General features: G+C 43.0%; 1 protein-coding gene across 13 annotated transcripts in view; it reads right to left on the bottom strand.

Moving 5' to 3' along the window:
* FGGY (FGGY carbohydrate kinase domain containing) overlaps nucleotides 1-13,029 on the bottom strand; it is a 416,420-nt gene that overhangs the window by 88,380 nt on the left and 315,011 nt on the right. For 12 of the 13 annotated variants that reach the window (XM_053894721.1, XM_053894712.1, XM_053894705.1 and 9 more), the window contains one exon: nucleotides 2,877-2,951. The exons of the other annotated variant lie outside the window; for it this stretch is intronic. In XM_053894721.1, coding sequence (XP_053750696.1) covers nucleotides 2,877-2,951 — 75 coding nt within the window. The remainder of the gene's footprint in view (nucleotides 1-2,876; nucleotides 2,952-13,029) is intronic. 13 annotated transcript variants of the gene reach the window in all.

The raw sequence follows: 13,029 nt of genomic DNA on the forward strand, positions 1-13,029 counted from the left end.
AGTCAGTAACAGGGCATTCCCTTCGGGTGTCCCAGGCTCCACTCTGTGAAATGTCCCACCCTCCTTAAATGCCCTGCCACGGGGCTTTGTGCTAAAATGATTTTGTGCTCACCTTTCTGGAAAAAATGTTTTCACAGAGAAATTTAAATTAAAATCAGGCTAGTCCACTGGGAATGTACAGAACCAAATGCAAATCGAGAGACTTCAAATGCAAATAGTACTTTTTAAGGGTCTATTCTGAAAAGAAAACTATAGATGAACAGGCTATGGATAAACTGGTTGTTTGACAAGTCTTTCAATTCAGTGTGATCAAGAGAGAATTTTACTTCATGGAGAGTTTCGCACAGTCCCAAGTTAACTTCATTACAATATCGCTTTCATTCTATTCCTACAAAATACCAACCACATCTATTCACAACATATAGATGCTAGGGCAATATTCAGAGCTAATGAAACAAAAAAACCATTTTTTTCCCCAAGTTGAACATCATGGGAAAATATCTGTTATCAGAATACTTCTTTGAAATGCACATTTCTGCCTGAAAGATCGGCATACTGTCTTACCTTTGCAAAACAGACTGAACTACTCACAATTCAGTTGACCCTACAATGAAACCTTATTAAAAAAAAAAAAAAAAAAAAAAGGTCTTAAATTTCCTTCCCTTTGCGGTATTATAAAGGTCATTAAGGCGATGGACAGAATAAATATGATAGCTTTTAATACATGTACAACCCACTGAATACAAGATTGATTTTCCAACTGTGTGGTATTTGGGAAAATGTAGCTGGCTGGCTCCACCCAGCCCGCATTATATTTAACCTCATTTACACGGAATGGGGGGTGCCTCTGTGAGGCGATCCTGGCCAAAATAACAAAGTTTGCTAAGATGTGTAAAATAAAAACTGGCCATAGAAATGCCTGGAAGCTTATTTCCTCCATGTAGCATTTATAAGCATATCAAAAAGCAAATGCAGGTTGGGAGAGTGGAAAGAGCAGAAGATCGGGAGCGAGACAGACACTTCTCAGGCTCCACATGTGACTCTACTGAGCACTAGCTTTCTGACCTCGCAAAGTGCTTTTTCCTGTCTGTGAAATGAGGACAAGCTCGCCTACTTACAGGGTAGCTGTCCTAGGCCACAGGTGGGTGGGTGGTACTCTGGTGCCTGGCACAGCTAGTGGGTGTCGAGGAAAGGCAATGGTCATTATCATCACGTGATGGTGCCCCTGGGTCTGCCTCTCGGCATGTACTCAGAGGACGAGCAACACACAGCTCAGATTTTCCGTTTCAACGTGGTCATTTTATTCCACTCAAACACTTTCATGCAATGGCACTGTTGGATCAGAAAACCAAAGTTCCTCAATACTCCATATAGCTACTTTTATTTTAGAAAGCCGGGGCCACCAATCCCAGCTCTGCTACTCGGTAAGCTACATGAAACTGAGCAAGTTAAGTGGTCTTGCTTAAGTGTAGGTTTCAAACCTGCGGAATGGGGATTCTAAGACCTAGTTCATTAGGTTGAGTCACATGATGTTTGTAAATATTTAGCACAGTGCCTGGCACATAATAACCCAAAACTAAATTATTCATCATGATTATCATTATTACCATCAAATAGGATCACTAAATAACTGTCTTGACGACTGATGCCCATTATTCTCCTTCATGTTCATTTTACTATTCACTCCCTCCATTTTGACAGGTACCAGAATTACCTGTTTTTGACCAAGGTCCCATAAGTAAGACCAGCTGATCGATGCCACTGAACTAGCCAAGCTATTAAATCAATGACAGTTGCTTCAGGAAGATAGTCAAACTGGCACATAAATAAACTAAAAGGACTGTTTCATCCAATCCGGTTGGCCTGGGGCATATAAGACTGTATGTTCTTAGTGGTTGGAAAGCTCTACTCTCTCATCATAGCTACATGGACAAATGGGGACATGAGAAAAGCACTTCTGTTAGTGATATGGATATATGGAAAAAATGTATGCAGTTCTATTATTTGAAGGAATAAGGTTATGGAAGTGGTATATGGAGAAACAAAATAACTGAGCGGCATATAAATATGTCCACATAACAGGAACCAGGAAACTTTCTGTGTGTCTCTGAAAAATAAATTTTGAATCAGAATTTACTGGCCTGATTTTTCCTTTCTGTTGGTCCAGGTTCTCTTACCAGAGTGGCTAAGCCTCGCTTGATTAGCTATAATTTTGGGGGTTCCTCCCAGCTCTGAAACTCAGAAAGCCATGACCTGCTCTCCAAAATGCACTTCCTAACATGATCACCTCTGGGAGAATAAGAGTCCTTAGAGAATGATGTTTGAGCCTTTAGGAGTTTGTTTTCACTTTGGATTCATCTTCAGCATAGGAGTTCCTAACACTTTAAATTCTCCCCTCCTCTCCTTAACCATCTGAACCTCTTGCTGAAGCTGCTAATGACCTAAAAACAAACACTTCCAAGTTCTAAGGCTGCTTACTATTTAGAGGAACCCTATAATGAATCCTTTTGCGAAGGGAACAATGTCATGTGTTTCATAAGTGTGCACATTCTTTAACATCAGCTTTTCTTAATGCAAGCATACATGGCATCTGCTTCTATTTAATTGAGTTTGGAAGACAAGTTACATACATAACAACTATGATGCTCAAAGGCTTGAGCTCCTTTCAGCTTTCAGCCATGTGAAGTGATTAGTGAAGCAGGTGAAGAACTTCATCAAGATTTCCTTCCTAAAAGACACGCATCTCTTTTTGGCAAGCTCCCTTTTAATTAACAATCTCTGTCGCAAAAAGCACATGATGTATCTTGGAGGAGCATGCGGTCTAAAGTTTATTGATAGCCCTCGCTCTCTTTAAAAATGGCATTAAAGGGTCTTACAGCAATGGCTTGAACTGTGGCCAGGTAGAGAATGGCAAGATCATCGAGGTCCTGAGACAGTTTCAACCCGGTGACCTGGAGGGATGAAGAAAAGAAAAGAAAGAGATGGCCAAAAGGAGCTGCCATGGATAGAGATAGTTCCCATGAAACACGTTCAGATGTGTTTTCTTGCCCAAACAAGTTCATATGCAAATCCCCTTTTTGTGAGCTGAACGTGAAATGACTACCAAACTGTTTAATCTCCAGACCTGGGAAAAACTATCATTTCTTCTCTAAAAGAAAGTGCCCTGCCTTGTATTAAACAAAAACAAAACAAATGCCATACGGAAATTGTGTTTGATATTCCTTAGCATGGAATTAAGTCTTTCTTCTTCTTTAAAAAAAAATGTTCTTTTATTATAAACACCCATTTTCTTCGGCTTAGAGAAATCAACATGGAACAGTGGCATTCTAGTAAAAGATGATCTTATTCTGAGCTTGCTGTTGTCAGAATTCAGTGTAAAAGCATCGAGGGGGTATTCAGAGTAAAATAATATGTCTCCTATAAATGTTATACCTACTAGGGGATAATTTACAATCTGTGGTTTGCAAGGGAATCCCATTAAAGTCAATCGGAACCACATGCTTATATGGAGTATGTCAATTTCTGAGAGATTCCAGAACTGAACAGGATGCTAAATGTAGATGCCTTCAAGACTTGTTCAACAGTCCCTCCTTCACACTTCCCATTCATTAACATCTTCTCTTGGGATATTTCTAGAGGGTGAAAAACTGCGGGGTTCTTCAAGCCTACTCTGAAGTTTGTGGATATCGATACCAGAATTTGCTCTGTATTTTCACATTACAAAATTAATCAACGTAACATAGGTTTACTCAGAGCCTACGGTGTGTATGATCTTGAGTGCAATGAGGTGGCGACATTAAAAGAGGAGAGCTGAGCAGTCTCCCCAGGTCCTTTTCCTTCGTCTCTCCAGTCCCCTTTAATTACCCTCTCCAGACTGCCCTCTGAGCCAGGACTAAGGGGCCGTATTGACCTGTTGCAGGGCAGACTCCATTCTGTCACCGAAACCAGAGACCTGAGGGCACTCTCCCCTGACTTTTCCTTTCTTCTCGGATTTACACAGTCTCCCAAGTCGTGTCCATTTATCTCCCAAATCTTTCACGAGTCCATCCCTTCTCTTCGTCCCGTTGCTCACTTCTTCAATCCAGGCCACCATTTTGTAAGTACTTGTGCTGACATACAAACCTGATCAGGTTACTCCCTGTTACAAATTGTCCACTGACCTCATTTCGAGGCAGAGATGCCTATGCTGTTTTATGTGCTCCCTCTTTGGCTTGCCCCTGCTTACTTCTCTAGCATCTGTACATGTCCTTCCTCACTTAGTATTCTCTGCTCTAGCTATTCTGACTACTCACTGAAGTCTGTTGATGCAGGCATTATCGGATTCAAGTAGAGCTACCTGCTAATGGTTTCTCTTGCCAAACAATTGGGTGACCAGTTGAGAATTTGAGCTTTGATTTTAACACACGGGAACATGAAGATCTGAACGAGAGACTAGAGGGGAATTCTGGGTATGCATCTTCCCAAGCCAATAACTCGAGTGTGAAGGAACATCCCTTGTAAAGTTCCCCAGAGACCTAAACACATAGTAAAAACACTGGCAGTAAAGGAGAACATGAACACTGCTGATGTTATAGAAGTTCACTTCATAATGTGTGTAAGGAAATAACATGCCCCAGGGAACACATACAATGGAAACCAGAACCTAGCTGTTCTGACAGACTACCTGTGATACTCACACAGTATCTCCAATGCCTAGCACTATGTCTGGCACATAGTAGGTACTAAATTACGATCTGCTGAATGTGTGAATTAATGACAATGCCTTTTCCCTTTGTATACCACTGTCTTTCCTAACATCCTAGCCTTTTGTGTCTAATTACGCGATTACGGGAGGATAATATTTACCACCTCAGCTCCTCATATATTCATAGAGGGGAGGGCCATTTACTCCATGCCCCAAGAAAGAAGAGTGGAAGATCACTTCTAGTTGCTCATTCCAGGCTTTCACCCCACCCCACCCCACCCCACTTCACCGCCCAGACTCGACACTTAGCTTCCCTCATCACAGTGGCTTAGAGGAGATCATCGGGGTAAAAGAGCAGCCCATTGCTCATATGGAACCTTTGTGTGAATTAGAAAAAGGTGCCCCCTCCAGGCAGACTAAATGCAAAAGGCATCCCATTTGGGAGAATAAATTATAAAAAGGAGAAGAGTGGGCAGGATTTCAGCCCTGTCGTATGTCCCTGCAGCCAAATACCTCATGTCATAGACCAGCACTGTATCACATGATGATCCTGGATAAAGATCGCTCATCATGAATGGTCTCTCTTTTCTCTACTGGCCTGGCCTCAACAGCATCTGTGCAGCTTACCTACTGGGAAAGCCAACTGGGACAAGGCCTAGAGCGGCCTTCCAGAACCAGTCCAGGAGGCACGCTACCTCTGGCTCCTCTCTCTGGTCATCAATGTGAATGAAGCTGTGACCCTTTGTGTGACTGGGTTATGTGCATGCTTGGCAGACTCACATCTCCCCGTAGGTGGGTCCTGAAGACCAGATTTGGGTACAGTGTGATGGGGTGGGGAATAAATCTGACTTTGGATATGAGATACATTCTGCTATTAATTAACTAGGAACCCTATTGCTGTGTATGACATTTATAATGTAACTGGTTCTTATATCCTTCTTGATTAGCAAAAACCCGTAAGACAGGATGGATGCAATATCACCAGATTTCATTTTCTTTTTTCTTTTTTAGTTTTCTAGGTACACTCCACACCTGGTGTGTAGCCCAGTGTGGGCTTTAACTCACGACCCTGAGATCGAGACCTGAGCTGAGATCAAGAGCCGGACGTTCAACCGATGGAGCCACCCAGGTTCCCCCAGATTTTATTTTCTTATCCTGCAGTAAATAATTGTAAGACTTTCCCCACAGTATTAATATTCAAGCAACAAAAGTATCATGGCCCCTTGTCTAAATGTCTAGTGCCCCCAGAGCTCAGAAATCATAGGGGAGAAGAGAGAAGATAGTTTCTTTTCTCCAGAAACTGAGAATGAGATCATGTAAATGAGCACTAAATTTAACTCCTAAGCTTGCTAGTAGCTCTGGCAAAAGGAACACCACACGGGTGACATAGCGTTTCTTTTTATGATAAATAAAACATACCTGTATTTCAAGGAAGAAAACATTATTATTTTAAGGAAGAAGGTACTCAGCAACGAATGGGACTAAGCAAGCACAGCTCTCCCACTCCATCTCCAACATCACCAGGGCCAGGGAGTTGAAACGCGACTCAGTGAAAGACATTTCTCTCTAAAGAAGTTACTGTGGTCTGGGGCCCTGCTTGCTTGACATCTCATCTGATAAGCAGATGGAGACTCCAGAAGGGCCCGTCATCATGAATTCCATTTGATTTCTCTCTCAAATACTAGGGACTTCAACCATGCCTTGGCGAAAGTCAAATGGCTGTTGACCCTAAGGAGTGCCTGCTATGTGGACCACTCAGGAGGCTACAGAGGCCTGTCAGGGAGCCAGCCTGGTAGGGAAGTGGCAGCAGTAGCCCAGGAATGCCAGGGACGTCCTGGGGGGAGGTGCAGCTTTATAACCAGTGAGAAAGCTGAGACGTGACAGATGAGCAGATATCCCTATCTGAGGGCTGAATCGTTCCATCAATAAGGGGAAGTAGGAAGAAAGCATAAGTGGAAGGAGTGTGTTTCTAGAAGATGTGCATGTGCCTATTTTGAATGTTTGGGCAAGACAGTGAAATGTGTGGGGAAGCCCCATGGGAGAGTTGCACTGGTAAGCACATTTTATTTATTTTGCCATTGTGTAACAAGGAGAACTGTAAGAGAAAACTTTTATAATTAATATTTAGAGATGTGTGAAAGCTGCATATGGTGGCTAAAGAGATGCAAACTACGGCTGATAACTTCAACATCCTAGATGATGGTTATAAAATGCTTATGTGGAATTTCTGAGCTTAGAAGACAAGTGTGGGTGAATGGAAAGAAGACAAGCTATGGAGGAAGACACCTGGGTTCGGATCTTGACATTTCCCCAGCTGGCTGCACAACGGAGTATTTGGTGACCTTTCTGAAGCCTATTCATGAAGTAGGAATAATGATACCTCAAGGCATTTTTGTGAAGATTAAAAATCATTTGCAAAGTATCTTACATTTTCAGGAAGCTATACTGAGTCTACAAGAGCTAAACCGTTGGGATGCCAATGACACGTAGCGTTGATTTTCTTTTTCTTTCTCTTACTAAATGTTTGTTCTCTTTATCTTAAATGCACGAAGGGTTCAATCCCATTCATTAATTGGAGTAGGGCAACAAAACATCTCCTTTAACATGGTATGGGTACCCCTAGGGTATTAATGAGGGGTACTGAAGACTAGTGCACAACCACCGTGGGGAAGACAGGGCAGAATGCATGTTCATCATCATCAGCATGAGGATCATAATGTTAAAGATATGGACATCCAGGAGTGTGGACAAACAGCATGCCCCTGATGAGGGCCCACGAGTAGGATGATGAGGGACTCACTGCAAGGACTCCTTGGAGAAGTCCTAGTCCTTATCAACCTACACACCTTCACTCACTATGTAAATAGTAAGGACAGATGAATTTCACCATAGACTCCACCTGAAGTCTTGCTGCCACTTAGGAGCTGTGAGACCTTGAGCACGCCTCATCTTTTCCTGGGATCCTCGCTGAATGCAGACTTCCTGAGCTCCAACTCCAGATTTCCCAAATCTTTGGTGTGGGCCCAGCAATTTGCATTTCAGCAAGGTCATATTGTACAATAAATTGTGGGAATAAGTGTCCTTAACCTTGGCATTGTGAATTAAAGGTTGAAAGGCGTTAAAATCGTCGAAATTGTTCAAAAAAAGATAGTAGTAATTCAGTTAGCTAATTTTTTTTCCTTCTTAGTGATTTTAAAGGAATTAGTTATATATGTTAGTAAGAAAGAAAAAAAATCTTGGAAATAGATTTTCAAGAGGTCTCTAAAGATTACAAAGACAAGAAAACAGGATCCCCAGTCCTGAGGTTTTCTAGGGTCATCAGAGCTTGATGGAGTATCCAAGGCTCAGGGGAATTGGTTGAAAGCTTTTGAGAAAACAAAGGAACAGCAAAAATGCCCTGTTGGCTCAGTCAATAATAAGGGTAGAGCTGATGGACAGACAACAGGGAAATGAGAAGGATCAGAGAAAAATGTATAGAAAACCTCTGGAGAGAGGACAGAGATTGGAGAACAGGTCTGAAATAATCAGCAGCCTGAAAGGGAAAGGGCACAAACGTCCCAGAGGTTTCAGTTAGCATCAGGAATCGAGGATGACACTTGGCATCGCCCAAAACTCACCCAGATTTGGGAAATGCAGATAAATGTGTTAACAAAACACAACGTGTTAACAACTCTGAAGATGTTCCCAAGATTCCCATCCTGCAGTTACTCAATCAGACACTAATCTAGGCACTGCTGTAAAGGGACTTTGTAGATGGAACTGGTTACTAGCCAGATGACCTTAAAATACAGAAATTATCCTGGATTATGCAGTATAAACTCAGTGTAATCATGTGAGCCCGTAAAAGCAGAAGAGTCAGTCAAGTGACAGAGTAGGAAGCAGAAGAAATGAGGCAGAAATGGAAACCGGGGAGATTCAAAGGATGAGAAGGACATGATCTGCCATTGGTGGCTTTGAAGATGGGTGAGGGGGGCAATGAGTCAAGAAATGCAGGTGGTCTTTAGAAGCTGAGGACCCCTGGCTGACGGTCAGCCAGGATATAGGAACCTCAGTCCCACAACTGCGTGGAGCTCAAACTGGCCAACAATTTGAATGAATTTGGTAGATTATTCCCAGAGCCTCCAGATATGAGACTTTGGTTCTGGTCTTGCGAAAATTGGAGCAAAGAAACAAGCTGAGCCAGCCCAGGCTTCTCACCCACAGAACTGCGAGATAAGAAATTTAAGCCTCTAAGTTTGTGGTAATTTATTCAAGCAGCAACAGACAACCGATAAACTCATGAAGCCTAGACTGACATTCTCCCTTACAGCCTTATTCTGTTGGTGAACCCTACGTGACACACTAGTTTGTTTGCCAGGCCCCAGATACACCAGGCACTTCACATCTTTGTCTGCTTCTGGTGCTCTAAATCCAAGCCATTTTTAAAAAAAAAAATTTTTAACGTTTATTTATTTTTGAGACAGAGAGAGAGACAGAGTATGAGTGGGGGAGGGGCAGAGAGAGAGGGAGACACAGAATCATAAACAGGCTCCAGGCTCTGAGCTGGCAGCACAGAGCCTGACGCGGGGCTCGAACTCACGGACCGTGAGATCATGACCTGAGCCGAAGTCGGATGCTTAACTGACCAAGCCACCCAGGCGCCCTAATCCAAGCCATTTTAATGTACTCATGCACCAGTATCCCAAAGCTGTTCTGGTCAACTGTCCAGGTCCTTAATTGGTGTCATTCAGCCTGTCTTGATTTACATACTAATGATTTACATACTGATTTGGATCCCATCCTTGGTCCCCTGGCCTTACATCTTTCTCATTGTTTGTTTGTTGGATATTCCTAGCGGGTTTCTACCCAATTCACTCCTCGGTCTTCTATTAAGCCATACTACCTTGGGAAGGACTCTTATTTGTAATTCATATTCCTCTTGCCTCCCTCTCCTGGGTTTTACTTGTTGCTTGGTATAGTTAGGGAAGAGAGCACTAAGAAAATAAAGTCTGAATCTGTGACATAAATTTAAAAAAATTACTCAAATGAGAAAATATGGCAGACACACTGAAAACAGAGTGGGAATACGAAAACACAAAAACTTAATTTTTTTCTTTAAAAACATTTTTTTCCTTAAAACATTTTTTTTTCCTCCCAATGGATATCAGGGGTCTCAATCTGAACACACCAGGTTTCTAATATCACTTCTGTTTTTTCCCCCTCTAGGAAAAAAATAGCTGTGATTCTCTGAAACTTAGAGAGAGAGACAGAGAGAGAGAGAGAGAGCGAGCATGAGCAGGGGAGAGGGGCAGAGGAAGACAGAATCTTAAGCAGGCTTCACGCTCAGCACGGAGCTCAACACAGGGCTCGATCCCACAACCCTGGGATTGTGACCTGAGCTGAAATTAAGAGTCTGACGCTCAACCTACTGAGCCACCCAGGCACCCCATCTCCGTCCTTTTAAATCGGGCAATGACATTGTCGGGCAGGGCTGTGAGAAATGCTGGTGATGATGCATGTAAAGCATCTGTCATGGTGCCTGACATGCTACAGTCCTGGAGAAAATGATATCTATCACAAAACAAAATACGAGCTGCTAAACTAGATACCTCAATAAGAAAATGCGTTATCAGAAAACCAGCTAGGTGATACTTAGGATATTAAGCTTTGTTATACGACTCAATTTGTCATAGGCAAAAATATGTAAAAACAAAACAAAACAAAACAAAAACAGTGAGATGAACCGGCATTAAATTGTAACAAAATCATCAACAAACCCATGTCAAAGAATGCACATCTCTGCAAGCCTGATAAATGTTATCAGTCACGAGCTGCTTGAATTAGCCCATGAGCTTCCAGGTCTGGCATCCTCCTCCCCATCAGAGGAAGCCACTGGGAGACAGCCTGTGGCTCCTCCTGAGATCTTGCAAAGCCTCATCTGCATTGCTGACTCCATCCACATCGGACACTGTTTAGCAAGGTCCGTCTCTAGCTGGGGTTCCGTCCTCTGGGAACCGGCTAAGATCTTACAACGCGTCTTCCCTTTCTCTGTCTCGGTTTTTCACATGCACACTTGCTCTGGGCTTGCTTTGAAGAGCCGTTGGAGCAGGACTCAACCTCTCCAGCAGTTTGAGCAGCATATGGTCTTATGTTAGAAATCACAGCTCTTCAAAGCACGAGAAAATAACTTTCCGTTCTGGGTAGCGCTGTTCTTGCAAAAGGAAGCAGAGAAAACACGTTTCAACCACTGGGGGATATGGTGTTTTCATGGCCTGATAGGCTTCTGACATGACTTGCTTCTTTGATTACATTTGATGAATTGACTTCTTGGATATTTCAGGAAAAGAATGTTTTAAAAAGCGCCAAAACAAAGAGGTAGTATTAATTTGAGAATAGAAACTAGTCATATATACCGAGACGCATGCCCTCTTTCTAAATTCCTCCAGCACTAAAGTTTTGTAAGGCACACAAAATTTGAGTGTTTCCTGCTGTGGTTAAGGGAAGTGAAGCCTAAGGACTTATGTAGAGAAAAGACTAATCTCTGTACAGTATGAAATGTGGCTTCTGTGAGGACCAAGTGACTGTTTGCCTTCACCAGCTGGTCGTGCACAGCCGATGACCTCCGTGGCTGCTGAGTCCAGATGGTCCCTGGGCTGAGGGGGATGGCTCATGACTGGCTACTTGGCATCCAAAGGCTACACTTAGAATCCTGCTATCATCTTCTAACACGCAGATAAGGGCCACTGAGCAGAAGCCACAGGTTCCGAAGTATTTGCTGGTGTTGTCTGTCCACTATGTGATAGTCTCCCCCTTGTTGATTCTGACAATCATCCCCTAAGGAAGCCTGTCCCACTTACTGATGAGCAGACTGACCTCACAGAGCTAATGTCAAAGGTCACACAGCTGGTACATTTTCAAGGCAGGATGCCAATGCAGATCTGACTTTGATCCCTGGGCTCCCTTTACTGTTTCACAGGGGTAAAAACTCTCCAACCAAACATTTAAAATAAAAACAATCAGGGGTGCCTGGGTGGCTCAGTGGGTCAAGTGTCTGACTTCAGCTCAGATCATGATCTCACAGTTTGTGAGTTCGAGCCCTGTGTAGGGCTCTGTGCTGACAGCTCAGAGTCTGGAACCTGCTTTAGATTCTGTGTCTCCCTTTCTCTGCCCCTCCCCTGTCCATGCTCTGTCTGTCTCTCTCTCTCTCAAAAATAAATACACATTAAAAAATAAAATAAAAACAATCATAAAAACTATCTAAAACAGGCCACCATTCCTGATGATGAATATTTAGCTTCATTTTTCTTGATGCATGACCATGCCACATTTCTTTAAATACAAGCATTTTTTCTTATGTTTTCCTTTTAAAGAACCTAGAGCCATCAGTGTTAAATGCTTTGATACTGATTGCTATGACCCGAGCTTCTGCTCCCTTTACACATCATATGCAGGGCCCTTAACTAATTTATCAAGTGGAAAGGAGAAATATTTACATAGATGTCTACTTGGCCCAGGCACACCATTAAGCTGCCCACATCCCTAGCCTCTACCTCTTTTTAGCCTAGTGCCACAGGTCAGTCACAGAAGGAGAAATGAAGCAGCCATGCACATAGACAGGAGCCAACTGTCACCAGAACAAAAGAAAATGATGTGTTCACACATAAGGGAAGGATCCCTGGGTTATGCCCTGTTCCTACTTCTGAGGGCAGGCAGCTCTAAAGCAGAAGAGTTTATAGCCAGGTCAAAGCAGGAGTGCTGATTACTTCTGAAATCTGAGTCTGTAAGGGTGTGAAGGAAACAAGCACCATTACTGAGGAGAGGAAGAGGTCAGAGCTTAAATCCAAGGGCCAGGGTAAGGACAAACATGGGAGAAAGGAAGAGGGCCAGGTTTCAGAGAAGGGGAGCGAGGACCAGGCTGAGGAGTGTGGTTTGGTATGAAACCACATGTGAGACGGGTGTTAGGACTCCCATCTCACAGTCACTAGTGTATGGTGCAGAGTAAAGAGCTATGAGTTAAGGCAGCCTGTGGGGGTGTGCTTGCTCAAAGTCAGGACTCACATTTTTATTTAGGCAGACCATTTCTTGGCATTATGACTTTAGGCAGGTCACTGTTCATTCGTTCCTTGACAAATAAAGACAGAAATAATTGCTTAGCCATAAGGCAATTATTTGATGCCTGTCTTTGACCTAAAAACACTGCTGAAAATTTTAATGTTTATTTATTTTTTGAGAGACAGAGACAGAGCGTGAGAGAGAGGGAGACACAGAATCTGAAGCAGGCTCCAGGCTCTGAGCTGTCAGCACAGAACCCAACGTGGGGCTCAAACCCACAACTGTGAGATCATGACCTGAGCTGAGGTCGGACG

This window comes from Panthera pardus, unplaced genomic scaffold (assembly GCF_024362965.1).
Source record: "Panthera pardus isolate Hobbes unplaced genomic scaffold, ASM2436296v1 HiC_scaffold_11, whole genome shotgun sequence".
Taxonomy (NCBI): Eukaryota; Metazoa; Chordata; class Mammalia; order Carnivora; family Felidae; genus Panthera; species Panthera pardus.